Consider the following 22,582-nt stretch of genomic DNA (forward strand, 5'->3'; position numbering starts at 1 on the left):
TTCTCTTGGAGAGGCAGAGGATGAGAGGTGATTTGATAGAGGTGTACAAGATAATGAGAGGCATTGATCATGTGGTTCGTCAGAGGCTTTTCCCCAGGGCTGAAATGGTTAGCACAAGAGGGCATAGTTTTAAGGTGCTTGGAAGTAGGTACAGAGGAGATGTCAGGGGTAAGTTTTTTTACGCAGAGAGTGGTGAGTGCGTGGAAAGGGCTGCTGGAGGCGGAAACGATAGGGTCTTTTTATTCCAGAATGTCTACATGGAGCTTAGAAATATAGTGGGCTATGGGTAAAACCGAGGGAATGATAAGGTAGTGACATGTTCGGCACAGCTTTGTGGGCCGAAGGGCCTCTATTGTGCTGTATGTTTTCTATGTTTCTTTGTTTCTGCTGATCACATTAACGTTCAGTGTCAGACACCCAGTGACTGTAAACACAATCTCCCACAGTCTGGTACTTACCCCAGTTTCTGTATTTTACACTCCGGGTTCCTCAGGGCCGCAGACACCAGTTTCACTCCTGAATCTCCCAGGTCATTCTGCCCAAGCCTAAACACAAACAGACAAATTGATGAACAAAGTGATTCAAACCGTGGTTTGGGGGGAATTTCTCTCGCTCGTATATTTCAGGAAACATTAAACCCTTCAGTAAATCACTGATCGGAGTTCCCATCACTGTCAATGTCCCTCACTGCCCAGCTCCAGCGTATTCACCAAATGTCGGTAATTTAGTTTGTTGGTGTGACCCTGTAAACTCTCTCATTTCCAGATGGCTAAACAAAATGTTCCTAACAGAAATACAGAAATGTCAATGGGACACAGTGAAATAGACCCACCCGAGCTAAAGGGATGGGGAAGAGAGATCCCCCAGGAGGAAGGGGGATGGGGAAGGGATATCCCACAGGAGGAAGTCAGATGGACGAGTGATCCCAAAGGAAGAAGGGTGATGGGAAGGGATATCCCACAGGAGGAAGGGGGTTGGGAAAGAGGAAGCCCACTGCAGGAAGGGGGAAGTGGAAGGGAGATCCAACAGCAGGGTTGGAGAGGAGAGATCCCACAGGAGGAAGGGGGTAGGGAAGATAAATCCCACCGGAGGAAAGGGGATGGGGATGAGAGATCCCAAAGGAGGAATGGCAATGGGGAAGAGATAAATCAGCGGAGGTAGGGGGATGGGGAACAGTTCCCACAGGAGGAAGGGGGATGGGGAAGAGAGATCACACTGGATGAAAGGAGATGAGAAAGACAAATGCCACAGGAAGAGGGGAATGGGAACAGAGGCCCAGAAGCAGGAAATGGGATGTGGAAGAGAGATCCCACAGGAGGAAGGGGGATGGGGAAGAGAGATCCCAGAGGAGGAAAGGGAAGGGGAAGAGAGATCCCACAGGAGAAAGAGGGATGGTGATGAGAGATCCCAAAGGGGGACAGGGAAGGAGGCAGAGTTATCCATCTGAAGGAAGGGAGATGTGGAAGAGAGATCCCACAGGAGGAAGGAGTGGGGAAGAGAGTTCCCACAGGGGGATGGGGGATGGGGGATGGGGAAGAGAGATCCCACAGGAGGAAGGGGGTGGGGAAGAGAGATCCCACAGGAGGAAGGGTAATGGGGAAGAGAGATCCCACAAGAGGAAGGGGGTGGGGAAGAGATAGATCCCTCAGGAGGAAGGAAGATGTGGAAGAGAGATACCAAAAGAAGAGTGGGGGATGGGAACATAGGCCACACACAAGAAAGGGTGATGGTGAATAGAGATCCCACAGGAGGAAGGGGGTTGGGAAAGAGAAATCCCATAGGAGTAAGTTGGACGGGGAAGAGAGATGCCACAGGAGGAAGGGGGCGGGGAAGAGAGAGCCGACAGCATGAAGGGGGAAGGGGAAAGGAGATCCAACAGCAGGGTTGGGGAGGAGAGATCCCACAGGAAGAAAGGGGATGGGGAAGATAAATTCCAATAGGGGAAGGGGGATGGGGAAGAAAGATCCAGCGGGAGGAAGTGGGGGAAGAGAGATCCCACAGGAGTAAGGGGGATGGGGAAGAGAGATGCCACAGGAAGAGGGGAATGGGAACAGAGACCCAACAGCAGGAAGGGGGATTGCAAAGAGAGCCCAGAGGAGGAAGTCGGGATGTGCAAGGATTCCACAGGAAGTGGGGCGGATGGGAACAGAGACCCCACAGGCGGAAGGTGGAAGGGGAAATGAGATCCCAGAGGAGAAAGACGGATGGGGATGAGTGATCCCACTGTAGGTAGTGGGATGGGGAAGAGAGATCCCACAGTAAGAAAGGAGATGGCGAAGAGTGATCCCTCAGGAGGAAGGGGATGTGGAAGAGAGATCCCACAGGAGAAAGGGAGTGGGGAAGAGATAGATTTCTCAAGAGGAAGGAAGATGTGGAAGAGAGATTCCAAAAGAAGATTGGGGGGTGGGAGCAAAGGCCCCACACGAGAAACGGTGATGGTGAATAGAGATCCCACAGGAGGAAGGGGGATGAGGAAGAGAGAGCCCACAGCATGAAGGGGGAAGAGAAAGGGAGATCCAAAAGCAGGTTTGGGGAAGAGAGATCCCACAGGTGGTAAGGGGTGGGGAAGAGATAGATCTCTCAAGAGGAAGGAAAATGTGGAAGAGAGATGCCAAACGAAGAGTAGGGGATGGGAACAGAGGCCCCACATGAGAAAGGGTGATGGTGAATAGAGATCCCACAGGAGGAAGGGGATGGGGAAGAGATAAACCAGAGAAGGAAGGGGGATAGGGAAGTGAAATCCCACAGGAGTATGTGGGATGGTGAAGAAAGATCCCACAGGAAGAAAGGGGGTGGAGAAGATTAATTCCACAGTAGTACAGTGATGGGGTAGAGCGATTCCACTAGAAGGAAGTCGGATGGTCAAGTGATTCCAAAGGAGGAAGGCCGATGGGGAAGAGATATCCCACAGGAGGAAGGGGGATGGGGAAGAGAGATCCCACAGGAGGAAGGGAGATAGGGAAGAGAGATCCCACAGGAGGAAGGGGAAGTGAGATCCCAGAGGAGAAAGAGGGATGGGGAAGAGAGATCCCACAAGAAGATTGGGGGATGGGGAACAGAAATCCCACAGGAGGAAAGGGGATGGGGAAGTGAGATCCCATAGGAGTATGTGGGATTGGGAAGAGATATCCCACAGGAGGAAGAGGGGTGCATAAGAGAGACCCAACGTGAGGAAGGGGGATGGGGTATCGAGATTCAACAGCTGGAAGGGGGATGGGGAAGAGAGATCCCACAGGAGGAAGGGGGATGTGGAAGAGAGATCCCACAGGAGGAAGGGAGATGAGGCAGACTGATGCCTCAGGAGGAAGGGGTGTGGGGAAGAGAGATCCCACTGGTGGAAGGGAGATGAGAAAGACAGATGCAACAGGAAGAGGGGAATTGGAACAGAGGCCCAAAAGCAGAAAGTGGGATGTGGAAGAGAGAGCCCACAGGAGGTGTTCGGATGGACGAGCGATCTATAAGTAGTAAGGGTGATGGGGAAGAGAGATCCCACACCAGGAAGAGGGATGTGGAAGAGAGATCCCACAGGAGGAAAAGGGATGGTGGGGAGAGATCCTACAGCAGGAAGGGGGATGGGGAAGAGAGTTCCCATGGGAGGAAGGGGAATGGGGAAGCGAGATCCCACAGCAGAAAGGGGGAATGGGAAGAGAGATTCCACAGGAGGAAGGGAGATAGGGAAGAGAGATCCCACAGGAGAAAGGGGAAGTGAGATCCCAGAGGAGAAAGAGGGATGGGGAAGAGAGATTCCACAGGAGGAAGGGAGATAGGGAAGAGAGATCCCACAAGAGGAAGGGGAAGTGAGATCCCAGAGGAGAAAGTGGGATGGGGAAGAGAGATCCCACAAGAAGATTGGGGGATGGGGAACTGAAATCCCACAGGAGGAAAGGGGATGGGGAAGTGAGATCCCATAGGAGTATGTGGGATTGGGAAGAGATATCCCACAGGAGGAAGGGAGATGAGGCAGAGTGATCCCTCAGGAGGAAGGGGGATGGGGGAGAGAGATCCCACTTGAGGAAGGGGATGGGGAAGGGAGATCCCACAGGAGGAAGGGGGATGGGGAAGAGAGATACCACAGGAGGAAGGGGGATGGGTAAGAGAGATCCCACACCAGGAAGTGGGATGTGGAACAGAGATCCCACGGGAGGAAGGGGGATATGGAAGGGAGATCCCACAAGAAGAGTGGGGGGATGGGAACAAGTGCCTCACTGGCGAAGGTGGATGGGGAAAGGCATCCCAGAGGAAGAAGGTGGATGGGGAGGAGTGATCCCACTGGAGGAAGTGGGATGGGGAAGAGAGATTCCCACAGGATGAACAGAGGTGGAGATGAAAAAAGATCAAGGGAGTGAGGAAGGGGATGTGGGAGTGTCATCCCACAGAAAGAAGGGGGATGAGGAAGAGCAATTCCACAGGAGGAAGGAGCATGAGGAAGAGAGATACAGCAGGAGGAAGTGTGATGGGGTAGAGCGATCCTACGGGAGGAGGGGAGCTGAGAAAGTCAGATGCCACAGGAAGAGGGGAATGGGAACAGAGACCCATCAGCAGGAAGGGGGATGGGGAAGAGAGATCCCACTGGAGGAAGGGAGATGAGAAAGACAGATGCCACAGGAGGAGGGGTATGGGTACAGAAGCCCATCAGCAGGAAGGGCGATGGGGAAGAGAAATCCCACTGGAGGAAGAGAGATGAGAAAGACAGATGCCACAGGAGGAGGGTAATGGGAACAGAGGCCCATCAGCAGGAAGGGCGATGGGGAATAGGGATCAGACAGGAAGAGGAGGGACGTGGAAGAGAGATCATACAGGAGGAAGGGTGATGGGGAATAGGGATCCGACAGGAAGAGGAGGGACGTGAAAGAGAGATCATACAGGAGGAAGGGTGATGGGGAATAGGGATCTGACAGGAAGAGGAGGGTCGTGGAAGAGAGATCATACAGGAGGAAGGGTGATGGGGAATAGGGATCCGACAGGAAGAGGAGGGACGTGGAAGAGAGATCATACAGGAGGAAGGGTGATGGGGAATAGGGATCCGACAGGAAGAGGAGGGACGTGGAAGAGAGATCATACAGGAGGAAGGGTGATGGGGAATAGGGATCCGACAGGAAGAGGAGGGACGTGGAAGAGAGATCATACAGGAGGAAGGGTGATGGGGAATAGGGATCCGACAGGAAGAGGAGGGACGTGGAAGAGAGATCATACAGGAGGAAGGGTGATGGGGAATAGGGATCCGACAGGAAGAGGAGGGACGTGGAAGAGAGATCATACAGGAGGAAGGGTGATGGGGAATAGGGATCAGACAGGAAGAGGAGGGACGTGGAAGAGAGATCATACAGGAGGAAGCGTGATGGGGAATAGGGATCCAACAGGAAGAGGAGGGATGTGGAAGAGAGATCATACAGGAGGAAGTGTGATGGGGAATAGGGATCCGACAGGAAGAGGAGGGACGTGGAAGAGAGATCATACAGGAGGAAGGGTGATGGGGAATAGGGATCCGACAGGAAGAGGAGGGACGTGGAAGAGAGGTCATACAGGAGGAAGGGTGATGGGGAATAGGGATCCGACAGGAAGAGGAGGGACGTGGAAGAGAGATCATACAGGAGATAGTGTGATGGGTAATAGGGATCCGACAGGAAGAGGAGGGACGTGGAAGAGAGATCATACAGGAGGAAGGGTGATGGGTAATAGGGATCCGACAGGAAGAGGAGGGACGTGGAAGAGAGATCATACAGGAGGAAGGGGGTTGGGGAAGTAAGATCCCACAGGAGGATGTCAGTTGGGGAAGGTACATCGCACAGGAAGAAGGGGGATGGTTTATGGGGATCCCACAGGAGGAAGGGGGATGGGGATGAGAGATCCCACAGGAGGAAGGGGGATGGGGATGAGAGATCCCACAGGAGGAACGGGGATGCTGAGGAGAGTTCCAACAGTTGGAAGGAAGGGGGAGTGGGAACAGAGAGCCCAGAGGATGAAAGGTGGATGGGAAAGCGAGATCTCACAGGTGGATTGCTACCCATGCCACGTGCTAGTGAGGCTAGAAATAGGAAGACAATGCAGCTAAATACGTGGCTGAGGGGATGGTGTGTGAGGGAGGGGTCCATGTTTCTGGACAATTGGGCTTTCTTCCAGGCAAGGTGGGACCCATTCGAATTGGACAGTTCGCACCTGAACTGGAGGGGACTAACATCCTTGCCGGTAGGTTAGCAAGTTCTGCTCCGGGGTTTTAAACTAGATTGCAGGGGAAGGGGAACCAAAGTGTTAGAGCAGATAGTGAGGTGGAGGAGGATAAGCGTCATGCGAGGACTGCTTGTATAGACAGATATTAATGGTTTGTACGTGACAGAAATGTTCTCAGGTGCATCTATTTCAATGCAAGGAGTTTTGTACGTAAGGCCGATCAGTTTACGTCGTGGATTGGCGCATGATGATTTCGACATTTTTGCTATTAGTAAGACTTGGTTTGCAGGAGGGGCAGGACTGACAGCTTCATGTTCTGGGTGTCCATTGTTTCAGACGTGATAGGGTGTAGGGATGAAAGGGGGAGGAATGGCATTACCATTCACCGAGAATATCACAGCTGTGCGTAGACAGGACATCCCGGAGGGCTCGTCTACAGAGGCCATATGGGTGGAGCTGAGGAACGGGAAAGGTGTGAGCACACTAATAGGGTTGTATTATAGACCGCCCAATAGTCAGAGAGAATTGGAGAAGCAAATCTGTAGAGAGTTTGTAGACCAATGTAAGAAACAGAAAGTTTTAATCGTAGGGAATTTTAACTTTACACATATTGACGGGGACGCCCATTCTGAGAAAGGGTTAGATGGCGTGGAGTTTGTCAAATGTGTTCAGGAAAGTTTTCTAAATCAATATCTTGAGGTACCAACGAGAGAGGGTGCAGTACCTGTTCTCCTATTATGGAACCAGACAGGTCAGGTGACAGAAGTATGTGTAGGAGAACATTTTGGGTCCAGTGACCATAATGTCATTAGTTTCAAGATAATTATGGATAAGGATAGGACTGGTCCACCAGTTAAGGTTCTGAATTGAAGAAGGGCCAATTTTGTGGAAATGAGAGAGTATCTGGGAAGAGTGGATTGGGATAAGTTGTTTTCTGGCAAGGATGTGTCAGTAAGTGGAACGCCTTCAAGGGTGAAATTTTGAGAGTGCAGAGTTTGCATGTTCCTGCCAGAATTAAAGGCAAAGTTAACAGGGCGAGGGAACCTTGGTTTTCAAGGGATATTGGCGATATGGTTAAGTAGGTGTTTAGTAGGTATAGCTAACAAGGGACAAATGAGGTACTTGAAGAGGATAGGGAATGTAAGGGAATACGAAAGAAGGAAATTAGGAAGGCAAAAAGAAGACATGAGGTTGCTTTGGCAGATAATGTGAAGGTAAACCCGAAGGGTTTCTACCAGTATATTAATAGTAAAAGGATAGTAAAGGACATAATTGTTCCACTTGATGATCAGAGTGGTCGTCTATGTGTGGAGCCTCACGAGATGGGGGAGATCTTAAAGTTTTTTTGTGTCAGTATTTACTCAGGAAACTGGCATAGCGGATATGGAATTAAGGGAAACAAGCAGTAGTGTCATGGAACATATAGAGATTAAAGAGGAGGAGCTGCTTGTTGCCTTACAGTGAATAAAGGTAGTTAAATCCCCCGGGCCTGACATGATATGTTCTTGGACCTTGAGAGAGACTAGTGTAGAAATTGCAGGGGCCTTGGCAGAAATATTTAAAATGTCCTTAGCCACGGGTGCGGTGCCGGAGGATTGGAGGGTAGTTCATGTTGTTCCGTTGTTTGAAAAAGGCACCAAAAGTACACCAGGTAATTACAGGCCAGTGAGCCTGACATCAGTAGTAGGTAAATTAGTGGAAGGTGTTCTGAGAGATCGGATATACAAGGATTTGGACAGCCAAGGGCTGATTCAAGATAGTCAGCATGGCTTTGTGTGTGGTAGATCGTGTTTAATGAATCCTGTAGTGTTTGTCGAGGAGGTTACCAAGAATGCATATGAAGGAAAGGCTGTGGATGTTGTCTACATGGACTTTTGTAAGGGCTTTGACAAGGTCCCACGCAAGAGTTTAGTTCAAAAGGTTCAGACACAAGGTATCCATGGAGAGATTGTAAACTGGATTCGAAATTGGCTGTGTGGGAGAAGACAGAGAGTGGTAGTGGATGATTGCTTCTCAGACTGGAGGCCTGTGACTAGTGGTGTGTCTCAGGGATCGGTGCTGGGACCATTGCTGTTTGTTGTCTATATCAAAGATCTAGATGATAATGTGATAAATTGGATCAGCAAGTTTGTGGATGACACTAAGATAGAGGCGTTGTGGACAGCGAGGAAGGCTTTCAAAGCTTGCAGAGGGATCTGGACCAATTGGAAAAATGGGCCAGAAAATGGCAGATGGAATTTATAACATATGACATAAAACCATATAACAATTACAGCACGGAAACAGGCCATCTCGGCCCTTGTCCATGCCGAATGCTTACTCTCACCTAGTCCCATCTACCTGCACTCAGCCCATAATGCTCCATTCCATTCCTTTCCTGTCCATATACCTATCCAATTTTTTTGTAAATGACAAAATCGAAACTGCCTCTACCACTTCTACTGGAAGCTCGTTCCACACAGCTACCATTCTCTGAATAAAGGAGTTCTCCGTCGTGTTACCCCTAAACTTTTGCTCATTCACTCTCAATTCATTCCCTCTTGTTCTATCCTCCCTTACTCTCAATTGAAAAAAAACTGTCCACGTCAACTCTGAGTATCCCCCTCATAATTTTAAATACCTCTAACAAGTCTCTCCTCAACCTTCCACGCTCCAAAGAATAAAGACCTAACTTGTTCAACCTTTCTCTGTAACTTAGGTACTGAAACCCAGGTAACATTCTAGTAAATCTCCTCTGTACTCTCTCTATTTTGTTGACAACTTTCCTATAATTCAGTGACCAGAACTGTACACAATACTCCAAATTTGGCCTTACCAATGCCTTGTTCATTTTTAACATTACATCCCAACTCCTATACTCAATGCTCTGAATTATAAAGCCAACATACCAAAAGCTTTCTTCACCACCCTATCCACATGAGATTCCACCTTCAGGGAACTATGTACAATTATTCCTGGATCACTCAGTTCTACTGCATTCCTCAATGCCCTACCATTTACCATGTATGTCCTATTTCAATTATTCCTACCAAAATATAGCAGCTTACACTTATCAGCATTAAACTCCATCTGCCATCGTTCAGCCCACTCTTCTAACTGGCCTAAATCTTTGAACAACAAGCTTCGAAACCTTAATTATTCACAACGCCACCTATCTTCGTATTATCTGCATACTTAGTAATCCAATTTACCATTCCATCATCCAGATCATTAATGCATACGACAAACAACATTGGACCCAGTACAGATCCCTGAGGCACACCACTAGTCACCACTTTAATGCAGACAAGTGTGAGGTGTTGCATTTTGGAAGGACAACTCAAGGTAGGACATGCACAGTAAACGGTAGGGCACTGAGGAGTGTGGAGGAACAAAAGGATCTTGGAGTTCAGATGCATAATTCCCTGAAAGTGGCGTCACAGGTAGACAGGGTTGTAAAGAAGGCTTTTGGCATCCTGGCATTAATAAATCAAAGTACTAAGTATAGGAGTTGAGATGTTATGGTGAGGTTGTATAGGACATTGGTAAAGCCAAATATGGAGTATTGTGTGCAGTTTTGTTCACATAACTATAGGAAGGATATCACTGGGATTGAAAGAGTGCAGAGAAGATTCACTAGGATGTTGCCAGGTCTTCAGCAGTTGAGCTTCAAGGAAAGATTGAACAGGTTAGGACTTTATTCCTTGGAGCGCAGAAGAATGAGGGGAGATTTGATGGAAGTTTACAAAACTCTGAGGGGTATAGACAGGGTAAGTGCGAATAGGCTCTTTCCACATAGATTAGGAGACATAAATTTCAAGAGGACTTGGCTTCAGGGTGAAAGGGGAAAGATTTAGGGAGAAATTCATCACTGAGAGAGTGGTGAGAGTGTGGAACGAGCTGCCATTTGACGTAGAAAATGCGGACTCACTCTTAAGCTTTAAGAATAAATTGGATAGATGCATGGATGGGAGAGGTCTGGAGGGTAATGGACTGGGTGCAGGTCAATAGAACTAGTGGAATAAAGTTTCGGCACCGAGCAGAAGGGCCGAATGGCTTGTTTTCTGTGCTGTAGTGTTCTATGATTTTATGATTCTGTGAAGGGGGATGGGGAGGAGAGTTCACTCAGGTGGAAAGGGGAATTGAAGAGAGCTCCCGCAGAGGAAGGGGCATGGGGAAGAGTAAACTCACAGGGGGAAGGGGGATGAGGAAGAAAGATCCCACAGGAGGATGGGGGATAAGGAAGAGCGATCCCCTAGGATGAAGGGGGATGGGGAAGAGAGATCCCACAGGAGGAAGGGGGATCGGGAAGAGAGATCCCAACGGAGAAAGTGGCATGGGGAAGAGAGAACTCATAGAGGGAAGGGGGATGGGAAGAGATACCACTGGAGGAAAGGGGATGGGGACGGGATCCCACAGGAAGAAGAGGATGGGTGAGATCCCACAGGAGGAATGGGGATGTGAAAGAGAGATCCCACAGCAGGATGAGGGATGGGGAAGAGAGATCCCATGGGAGGAAGGGGGATGAGGAAGAGAGATCACACAGGAGGATGTGGGATTGGGAAGCAACATCTGACAGGAGGAATGGTAATGGGGAAGAGAGATCCCACAGGAGGAAGGGGGATGGGGAAGAGAGATCCCACAGGAGGAAGCGGGATGGGGAAGAGAGATCCGACAGGATGAAGGGGGATGGAGAAGAAAGATCCCACAAGAGGAAGAGAGATCCCACAGGAGGAAGCGGGATGGGGAAGAGATCCCACAGGAGGAAAGGGGATGGGAAAGGATACCACTGAGGAAAGGGGATGGGGAGGGGATCCCAGAGGAAGAAGGGGATTGAGAAGGGAGATCCCACAGGATGATGGGGGTGGGGAAGAGAGATCCCACAAGAGGAAGGGAATTGGGAAGAGAGATCATACAGGAGGAAGGGGGATGGGGAAGAAAGATACGACAGAAGGGGGATGGGGAAGAGATCCCACAGGAGGAAAGGGGATGGGCAATTGAGATCCCACAGGAGGAAGGGAGATGGGGAAGAGAGATCCCACAGGAGGAAAGGGCATGGAGAAGGGAGATCCCACAGGAGGAAGGGGGGTTGGGAAAAGACATCCCACAGGAGAATGAGGAAAGGGTAATAGAGAGTCCACTGGAGGAATGGGGAATGGGATGAGATCCCTAAGAATGGAAGGGGGATTGGGATGAGAGGTCCTACAGGAGAATTCCAAGGTTAAACGATAATCGTACGAGACGATAGGTTGCAGATAATTTCTGTATGTGTGTGTTGGGTCTGAATAGAGGCCCAGAGGAGATGCGCCCTCTCTCTCTGTGTATCTGGTAGTGAGTCACACACGGGGAAGGGCAGGTGAGGACAATCTGACAATGGTATTTCTCTCCCTCTCACTGGGACAGTCTGCCGACGGTCTCTTGTCCCTCACCGGGAAGGGGGTGTGAATTTCTGACCCACCTTCTGCAGTCAGTGTCGGTCTGGGTGTCAGTAACAGTGAGAAGGAACATTGTCAATGGACGTGTCACAGGCAGCGAGAAACACGGCCATTCCTGTGATTTACTATCATTAAACCAATGGCCGATGTTTACTGATCTGATGAAGTCTCCAACATCCCTTCACAAGGAACCACAGAACCCTCCCGTCCTTGAGATATTACTGACCGATCCCCTGGGCATTTGTCACAATTCTTCACAATCTGATTTACTAAAGTTTAATCCAAATTCCATTACATTGAAATAACGCAATGGAACAGTTCCACAGTTCAGAGTGAGAGATAAATCAAGTTACCTCAACTCCTGGCACTTGTGCAGCCCGGGTCCCAGACGCTGGATTCCTTCACACTGAATGTGGCAGTCCTCCAGGTCGAGATGTTTTATTGTATCACAGAATCCGATGACATGAGACAGGACCGCGCAGTCAATTGGGGTCAGTGTCATTCCACGGAATGAAAGTGTTTCCACAGATCCCAGTGCGGCCTGAGCCAGTCCACGATTCTGAGACTCAAACAGATAGTGGAATGTGTTCAGGAGGCTCCTTTTACCAGCTTCCCTCCTCGTGTTTCCACTCTGGCGTTTAACCTCCTCCTTCACCCAGTCAATCACTCGGCAGGTTGTTTGATGAGGAAATGGACCCAGAAACTCCTCCAGGCCCCGAGCTGTCATTGGGAAGGAAAGACCAGCAACAAAACGGAGAAATACCTCAAATCGCCCATCTGTCGTGTTGTGGGTTTCAGTGAGGAGTTTCGTAATATCTCTGCCATCTGGGATCAGGAATTGTGTGACTGCAGCTACAAACTCTTGGATGGTGAGGTGTGGGAATGTGTACACCACGCTCCGGGCAGAATCCTCTCTTTCCAAAAGCTCCATCAGGAACCCGGACAGGAATTGGGAAGGCTGCAGATTGTACTTGATCAAATCTCCATCTGTAAACACAATCTTCTTCTCGGACACTCCTCTGAAGGCCATCTGACCAACCCTGAGTAACACATCATGGGGGTTCTCAATCTCACGGGTGTGGTTTTTCAGAATGTTGTAAATATAGTAGGAGTACAGTTGGGTGATGGTCTTGGGAATTCGCTGCGGGTCCCTGACTCTTTGTGTGAAGAAGGGGCCCAGTGTCAGAGCGAGGATCCAGCAGTAGGAGGGGTTGTAGCTCATGGTGTACAGGATCTCGTTCTCCTTCACGTGTTTGAAAACAGCTGCTGCCACCATCTGATCTTCAAAGTGCCTGAAGAAATATTCCTTCCGTTCCTCACCAGAAAATCCCAGGAGTTCAGCCCAGATACTGATCTTAGCCTTTTCCAATAAATGTAACGCAGTGGGGCGGGTGGTCACTAGCACTGAACACCCTGGGAGCAGCTTGCCCTGGATTAAACTGTACACAATATCAGACACCTTGCATTTGAATTCAGGATCTGAGCATGTGGACCGAGGTTCTGTATCTCTCCAACTGTCAGCAAAATCAATTGTGTCATTGAATTCATCCAAACCATCGAATATAAACAGCAATCCCTCTGGGTTCTTCCAGACCTCTCTCAGGATATTCCCAAAGTAAGGATATTGATCCAGAATCAGTTCCCTCAGGTTTATTCTGCAGTTAATGGAGTTTAAATCTCGGAATTTGAAACTGAAGACAAACTGGAACTGTTGGTATATTTTTCCTGTCGCCCAGTCATAAACAATCTTTTGTACCATAGTTGTTTTTCCGATCCCCGGAATTCCGGCAACTGCTGCTGAACTCCCAGAGTTGGATTTACTCTGGGAAAAACTGCTCTGGAACAACTGATCAGTCCGGATTTTTTCCAGCTTTCCACGGAGATGTTTCTCTCTCCACTCCTCGTGGTTTCTGCCTCTTGCCAGCAGCTCATGTTCTACCAGTGTCCGATCTCGAACAGTAGAAATGACCGTGAGCTCAGTGTATTGATCAACCAGCTGGAAAACCTTCACCTTCTCCCTCATCAGGATCGTGTTCACTCTCAGTGTTTCAGTTTGTGCCCGCAGAGTCTCCTTGTGTTTCTGTTGAACATCTTCCATGGGAACAGAAAACGTAGTCAAAATGTTAAATAGTTCAACGGACAAAGAAATTACTAAATGCATTCCAATATTCTGTGTTTGAGATTACATGAACTAATTCAATGCTTCCATGGATATTAGGACAGGAAGTACATTTCTGTTCACAGACACCGGAATTAACAGCGATGAATGTCCCAAAAAAATGTCCAATTCTAATATTCTGGTAATCATTACTTGTGATGGTGAAGATACCCCTGATATCCTATTCCAATCCTGACTGCACTTCCGTTAAAGCAACATTTCACTATATTTTAACCATTGTTTGCATCATTAACAGATGATGTTAATGTTGACCTGATGTGGAAATATGGAGAGCAGGACACTGTGCATTTTGGCAAAGCTGCACACTGGGGAGTCACAGGTGTCCACTGCTCTTGCATCAGAACAGGAGCAGAATATGCGAGAAATACTCAAGTCGGGCAGAGTCTGGGTGAGAATCACAGTGAAATTGCGGATCTATAACCCATCGGAATGGCAAGAAAGAAAATGACTGGTTTTCAATCGCAGTGATGGAGGATTGGTGGAAAGATGAAATCTCCGTTAATGGAAGAAACCACAAGCGTCTGTCTTAGTGATGTACATCGTGTTTGTGGGAGAGGGTGGTGAAGTCTTGGCAAATGCTACTCATCAGTCTTGCTGTGGGGGTGTGGGGTGCTCTCTTATAAGGCCTCCGTCTGTCAGAGTCGGCCATGGATGTCCTGCCCCTGCAAGTCAGGACACTTCGATATGGAAAGGAAACTTGCCGATGTAGCAAGCTCCCTCTCTCTATGCATCTGATGAACACGACGGAACGGTAGAGACTGACACAGCTTGGGACCAGAGGTGTCGCAGGATATGCCAGTCTGCGTTAAACACCATTTAACACTAACTTAGGGGCTCCAGCTCCAGGCTTTTCCTACTGGGTTTACTCCCAATCTCTTCCCCATGAGGGGTACAGTTGCAAGGCAGCGGAGTTTTGAGATCAGAGTTTTCCTGTTCCTGGGTGAGCTGCCAATCACGGCCGATGAGCCCATCTGCCCAAAGCGACTGGCTGTAAGGCACCATTCAGAAGAAATGCTTCCACTGGGCTTAGTGGCTAAACCACACGTGAAGCCCCTAGCTGGACTTCGTTGCCAGAGGCTATTTTACTCGAATGCCACTGGGAGCATTTCATAGTTCGTGGCAGCTCAACCCCACTACCAACCCCCAGTAAAACAATCTTAAGCAACCAAGGGGCGCTGTATTATTGACACATGCACCACAGTAAAATGGAAAACTTTTCTGGATGCGACCCAAATAGATCATTACATCACATCGATGCAATGAGGTCGTACAAGGAAAAATGGAACAGAATAGTTCAGGGAAACAGTGTTTCAGTTGCCGAGAAAATGCAGTGCAGGCAGACAATAAGGTAGAAGGCTAAAGGATCATTGGGAGGTCAGGGTTTTGTTTTTGAAACTATGCTCGTAAACTGTAGAATTCAACACCTAAAACTACAGTACTGTGCACAATCCTGAGGTGTATATTATGACTGGCAACATTTTGTCTTTATTTTCTAGTTGGCACTTTATCCCGTTGTGATGCGGTTTGAGGAGTTGTTGTTGTTGTTGTTGTTGTTGTTGTTGTTGTTGTTGTTGTTGTTGTTGTTGTCGTTGTTGTTGTTGTTGTTGTTGTTGTTATTATTTTCTTAGCCTAAACTGGTAAAACTGGAGGTACGGGCATAGCCAAGCACATTCATGATTGAATTGATAGGAAATTTCAGACTATTCCCGTGGTGTATAGTATTGTGGGTTTTTGAAGATTTACACAAGTATTCCCGTGTGGGACTAATTTATTAATACTATTGTGTAAAGCCTTTGGGATGATACCAGTTATCAATATTACGATTGGGATAATGAATACCCTGTTCGTGTTCCATAGTCTTTCAATCTCCCCTTTTAATTCAGCATATTTCTGGTGTTTTTCACTAATTCATTTCTGTAAGTTGTGTTTGGAATGGCTATATATATTCAAAAAGTTGTTTTTACTTGTTTGTTCTGTAAAATTATATCCAAACGATTATCATGGATTATCCTATCTGAAATAATGATCAATCGCAATATGAGATGAAGGACTCTAACTGTAAAAGTGGAGCTGGTTTGTACTTATAGTAAGTTATCGTGTTTTTCATCAGTTGTCGTTTAAGCGAGATTTTTGGGAATGTTATCCACCACTTGATAGTGCTTGTGCAAGTAATGAGATTCAGTTACACTACAGCAAGATCCTGTAAAGTGTTGGATTGTGTCTGGTTTCTCTTGTAATTCTCAGCATTTATCCTCTTGAACCTATTGGTCTTTTATTCTGTATTATTAATAACTACATGTGTTAACAACCTTGACCTGATTTGTTTCAATGATCTCTTCTGTTTCTGGGAAAAGGTCTCCAACTCTGAGCCAGGCGCTCGACGCTTCCTTGTTGACATCTAGTCGGCTCAGATCATGGGGGTGTCTTCCATGGGGAGTCAGACTCTTCCACTGGTTAACATTTTCTACTATTATGTTAGTTTCTTCATTTTTATGGGTTATGTTTTCATTTCCGTTCAGTGATGTGTACCCTTTATCAGAATTGCATATGCCTGTACGGAGTGCTGAATCCTGCTTGCGTTGATGAAAATATATCCTTAGAGCTAATAGTGGATTTCAGAAAAGGCAAGATGAGGGAACACAACACACGTCCTCATCAAGGGATCTGATGTGGAAAGAGTGAGCAGTTTCAAATTCCTGGCTGTCAATATCTCTGAGTATCTAACCTGGACCAAATATATCCATGCAGCTACAAAGAAGGCACAACAGTGGCTATATTTCATCAGGAGTTTCCAACATCACTCGAATATTTCTACAGGTGTAACTTGGAGAGCATTGTAACTGGCTGCATCACCGTCTGGTTCACGGGGACTACTGTACAAGATGGGAGTAAGGTGAACACTCAACGATTCAGGAACAACTTCTCCTCTGCCATCCAGTTTCTGAATGGACATTATACCCATAGATAGTGCCTCATTAACCTCTTTTTTATTTCTATTTTTGCACAACTTATTTAATTTAACATTTCATATAATCACGCAGACATGCATAACTCTATATGCTCAATTTCCAAGCCTGAAGCCATTTTGCTGCTCAGACAGCTCCACTGGACAGGACATGGCCTCGCATGGAGAACTCGTTACAAAAATCAGTACCCTACGGAGAACTCTCCCAAGGTAAGAGAGATCATGGTGTTCCGCACAAGAGGTACAAGGACCAAATTAAATAGCAGCTCTCTCAGGCAAATATGGAGGTCAACGAGTGGCAGCTGCTGATCCACGGAGAAGAGAAGAATTCTGAGGAACCCAGAAGAGCGACTGCTGAAGAGAAAATGAGATGCAAGAAGCGCCTGCATCCCAGCTGTCCCGTGTTCAAACTGCTCCCAGGTCCGCAGATCCAGCATTGGCCCTGACAGTCACCAACGACCGTGCCGTCATCCAGTGTACACACACGCACGCACACACACACACACACACACACACACACACACACACACACACACACACACACACACACACACACACACACACACACACACACACACACACACACACACAATGCTTCCTGGTCATTAATGCTTAATGGAACCCTGGAATGTCCATTCCCTCAAATCCTTTTGTTCCCCAGATCTGGAGTACCAGGTGCTGCTGTGTAAACCTTTCTGTCTGCTGAGGGAGTCACGGCTCTTATTATCACAGCTCTGTAATCACAACTTCCTCAGCTGTGTGTTATTATCACAGAGGGGGGATGATCTCCACCAGAAATCGGTCAGGACTGCCCAAACCACAAAATTTGGATCAACAGTTCCGTGTGAATAGCACTTGCCACGTGACCGCCACCTTACAATGCTGGTGATCAGCAGGAGCTCAAGAAATTCAGCTCCGATCTGTGCAAAGTCATCCCAGACAGTGAAACGACAATACCGAGACAGGATTCAGGCACAACTCTCCACCAACAACACACACAGCTTATGGCAAGGTCTGCACACCATCGCGGACTTCAAAGCTAAGCACAATGGTGCTGCCAACATTACCATCTCTCTCCCCGATGAGCTGAATCTGTTTTACACTTCGTTCAATATCGCCAACACTGAACCCCCGAGGAGAGCTGCCGATGCGACATGCACATTGGTCATCTCTGAGTCTGGAGTATGCAGGTGTTTCCAACGAGTGGACAGTCGCAAGGCTCGGGACCGGACGGCATCCCAGGCCGTGTGCTTGGGATTTGCACGGCACAACTGGCAGGTGTGCTTACGGATACTTTTAATCTCTCCCTCTCCAGGTTTAGAGTGCCCTCCTGCTTCAAATCGTCTACCATTGTTCCTGTACCTAAAACGACTAAGGCAACATGCCTGAACGTCTGGTGTTCTGTCGCACTCATCTCAATAATAAGCAAATGCTCTGAGAGGCTGTTCATGGACGACATCTGTAGCACGCTGTCACACACACTGGGCCCCCTACAATTCAACTACCGACACAACCGATCGACAGATGACACAATAGCCACTGCTCTGCACACTGTCTTTAAGCATCTGGAGAAGAGGGATGCTTATGTCAGAATGCTGTTCTTGGACTAGAGTTGAGCATTCGACACCATCATTTCCCTCCAGGCTCGACATGAAACTCAGAGACCTCGGCCTTGACCCTGCTTTGTGCAGCTGGATCGTGGAGTTCCTGTCAGATCGCCGGCAGGTCGTAAGAGGGGTCTCCCTCACCTCTGCCCCTCTGACACTCAACACAGGTGCCCATCAGGGCTATGTCCTGTTCCTTCCTTTACTCTCTATATACCCATGACTGTGTTACCACCCACAGCTCCAATCTGCTAATTAAGTTTGCTGATGATACCACATTGATTGGCCAAATCTCAATTAAAAACGAGGTAGCCTGCATAGAAGAAGTCATCACCCTGACACAGTGGTGTCAAGAAAACAACTTCTCCCTCAATGTCGCAAAAACAAAGGAGCTGGTTGCAATGTCGCAAAGACAAGAGGAATGGAGAGAGGATAACCCCCATTGACAGCAATGGATCCGGGGCTGAGAGGGTGAACAGCTTTAAGTTCCTCGGCATCCACGTCACTGAGGACCTCACGTGGTCTGTACACACCAGCTGTGTGGTGAGAAAAGGCACAATAGCTCCTCTTTCACCTCAGATGGTTGAGGACGTTTGGTATAGGCCCCCAAATGCTAAAGATTTACTACAGGGACACAATTGGGAGCATCCTGACTAGCTGCATCATGCCCTGATATGGAAACTGTACCTCCCTTAATTGCAGGACTCTGCAGAGAGTGGTGCGGACAGCCCAATGCGTCTCTAGATGTGAATTTCCTACTATTCAGGACGTTTCAGACACGGGGTAAAAAGGGCCCAAAGGATCATTCTGGACCCAAGACTCACAAAACACAAAATGTTCCATCTGCTACCATTTGGGAAACGGTACCGCAGCATAAAAGCCAGGACCAGCAGGCTCCGGGACAGCTTATTCCACCAGGTCATCAGACTCATTAATTCAAGCTGATACAATTCTACTTGTACAATTGTATACATATACTACATTTGTGCCGCTGGCGCAGAAAAACACTTTTCACAACATATCACCGTGATATTAACCCTGATCCTGAGAATGTTTTTCTTGCTGTTGTGCCATTTGTTTTAGATCTGTTATTCATTATATTCATACTGTCCTCGTTCATATCATTCTAAGTGCGCACCAGTGCACATGGTGTTTTCTAGAAATTGTTATTTAAGTTCTTAGTTTTTTTTTTGCAAATTTTCCAGATCCATTTCATACCAGAAGAATTCGTCAATATGGGCACAGGGAGAGTTTAGTACCTTTGTTATATTTTTACTGTTCAGCTCTGTTTGGCAGATTTCCTTCAGCCTTGATATAAATTCACCTTTTCTTCAGGCTCGCAGTAAATTCAACGTTTCCTCGGCCTTGAAGTAAATTTTGTTGAAAGATTTTGCTTTATCACACGATGACCTATTTTCTTTGCTTATTGATATTCTAAATATATGTTTCATATTCATCCATTAGTTGCCTTGAATCCTGATGCTCTGTTTGATATTCTACCGGCTCTATTGCACCTTTTTTTATGTTTCATGTTCTGTACTTTTCTAGTCTCAAGTTCATGCTTATATCTTTGGAAATTAGTTCCATTGTTTAAATTATTTGTTTTAGATTTACTGATGCAAGAGTAAATAATTTCAAATCATCAATGTACAGCTGTGTCAAGGTATAATTCATTTTTTAAAAAATCTGATTTTATACCTGAGGTTTGTCCAATTCTGTAAAGTATGAGCAGGTTTAAAGCCACGCAAAACCATAGTGGGCTTTGTGAGTCACACTGAAAAATCCCGACATTTATTTTTATAACGGTGGTTGTTCCTTTGTGGTTGTTAATAGGGTGATTCTTGTACACCAATGTTTTATTAGATGTTGTAGAAATTTCACAAGTATTGGATTAATCTTATATATATTTGGAACTTCTCTTAACCCTGCGAGGGAGGGAATCAAATGTTTTTGATACAATATAACATTGAAAGATTTCAGCTTTCCTGAGGGTTTGATATAGAATTACATAATCTTTTATCAGTTGTTTCTTAAATCCGTTCATACACTAATGGTATTCTTTCTGCTCTTCTGTAAGTATTGTGGTTTTCTCAATGAGATACACGATGTTACAAATTTATATATAAAATTGCCTTATTATTAACAGCCAGTAATAACATAATAAGTGACCAATCAATAGTCTTATAAATGCAGCATTAAAGCTGGCGGTACAGACCTTCAGTTTTTTTATATTTTCTGCTGCATGGGAGTATGAAAGGGAGAATGTTTGAGGGTTCATCAGCAAGGCTTTGGGTGGGGTTTGCGTCTGGCTAACTTGATTGTGTTCCTCCAGGAGGTGACAAAGGTGATGGATGAATTTACAGATGGATATTGTCTACTTGGATATTGGTAGAGTCTTTGACAAGGTCCCATATGGGAGGTTCATAAAGAAAATTAACATGCTTGGGAACTGTGGGGAATTGTCTTGTCTGGCGGGGACCCACATTGCGAGAAATTGCTTTCGCTGGTGTGTGGTGAATCTGAAATTATTCTCATAGGCAGCTGAGGAAGACAAGTCAATGGGTATACTAAAATGCAGGTCTATGTTCCTGATTCGGAAGAGCGTCAACATTTACAGAAGGCAGGATAATAGGGTTGAAAGGAATTGCGGAGCAAATTCGCAGAGCCGAATAGCTTAATTCTCTTCCTAATTCTGATGGTTTTAGGCAGCATCTGGAGTATTGTGTTCACTTCTGATTGTCCAGCTCTGGGAAGGATTGGAGAGGGTGCAGAACAGGTTCATCAGGGTTTTGCCTGTGTTCAGTGGCATGTGCTACAAGTAGAAGTTTGATAAATTTGGTTTGTTTATTCTGGAGTTAGAATAGAGATCTGACTGAAGTTTATAAGATAAGAGAGCCTGCATTTTGCTTTCAACTTAGATCATACTCATACCAGAGGGCATTTGGCTAAGGTGAGATGGGGTAAATTTACAGCATGTTTGGGTCATTTTTTCACAGGGTCGTGGATGCCTGGAATTTACAGCTTGGGTCGTGTTGATATACCTGAATGTGCAGGAAATGCGAGGTTATTGTCAATAACACGAGAGAGGATATCAAAGATTTGTTTTTCTTTCCCAGATATATAAAGACTGAAAAAAAGCGAGAGGGTTGATATCGGACCGCTGGAAAATGATATTGTAGATTTAGTAACGGGTGAGAAGGAAATTCCGGACAAACTCTGTGGAAGTCACTAGCAGAATTCCAAAATGTAAACGGCATCCACGGACAGAATTGAGTGCAGCTGCAATTATGAAGGGGAAGGTTGCTTCAGTATCTGAAAGGTCTGAAGATAGAAATGTCACCTGGACTGGGTCATGCAGTGTATCAGGAGCCTGTCTGGGGTGTGTGGGGATTCCCAGAATATTAGAAACTGGAGTCAAAGGTTCAGCAGACCCAGCAGCTGGATTAACACATTAACAACTGGAATAGCTGGAAAAGTACATTTTAGAATATTCAGGCTGCAACAAGAGATTATCTGAATTTTAACCTGAAACCATACACAAGCGAATGATTGATGGTGAATTTTCATTCCCAGATTCTGCCAAGTCACAGTATAACATTTGAGATGTCCTTTGAACTGTGCATTCCATCACTCACCTATCAGATGAGAGGGCAACTCAGATAACCCTTGGGCAATGTCTATGTATTCCAGTGGATCAGGACCTGTTTAAGTCAAAATAATGTCAATGAAAACAGAGCTAAAATAACTAAAATGTTTATTTCAATATGTCTTTGTGTTCAGTGCGTGTTTTTAACATACCGAGTTCCTGTATTTCCCTCAGAATTTTGTCCAACTTCGGTAACTCTGTCCTCCACGTCACAAAGGATTCCCACATCACCCTCCGGGCCCGGGAGCCTTTTCCCATCACCAAACTGAGGAAGAGTCTGGAACTCTCTGCCCGTTTTCCCTTCTCTGTCAGTTCAGTGACTTTCTATAAAAGGAAAACAATGAATTTATTGTGGAGCAGACAGACAGACATGGAGAATGTGCAGGAAAGTATCTGTTCATGGCCCCGGTAGCTTCAGAACAGATGCAGTCACTGGGCTGCTGCCTCATCCTCCCTGGGTTCAGTCATTAACAGAGAAACAGTAACTGAAGGAAATTCTAAATCAATATTGTGAAAGAATAAGGATTTACTGATACCCTGCGGTAGATGCAACGTGATGAATTTACTTGTCCGTCAATGTGCAACATTACATCGAAAAGATGTGAC

General features: G+C 46.7%; 1 protein-coding gene across 1 annotated transcript in view; it reads right to left on the reverse strand.

Moving 5' to 3' along the window:
• Nucleotides 1-447: 447 nt before the first annotated feature.
• The window catches only part of LOC140720791 (NACHT, LRR and PYD domains-containing protein 3-like), a 51,920-nt gene continuing 29,785 nt past the window's right edge, over nt 448-22,582 (reverse strand). Inside the window, exons 6-9 of the mRNA XM_073035637.1 lie at nt 22,129-22,300; nt 21,966-22,031; nt 11,936-13,673; nt 448-545 (exon numbers count right to left, since the gene is read on the reverse strand). Of these exons, the coding sequence (XP_072891738.1) occupies nt 455-545; nt 11,936-13,673; nt 21,966-22,031; nt 22,129-22,300 (2,067 nt within the window). The 3' untranslated portion in view covers nt 448-454. The remainder of the gene's footprint in view (nt 546-11,935; nt 13,674-21,965; nt 22,032-22,128; nt 22,301-22,582) is intronic.

This window comes from Hemitrygon akajei, unplaced genomic scaffold (assembly GCF_048418815.1).
Source record: "Hemitrygon akajei unplaced genomic scaffold, sHemAka1.3 Scf000047, whole genome shotgun sequence".
In the NCBI taxonomy this organism is placed as follows: Eukaryota; Metazoa; Chordata; class Chondrichthyes; order Myliobatiformes; family Dasyatidae; genus Hemitrygon; species Hemitrygon akajei.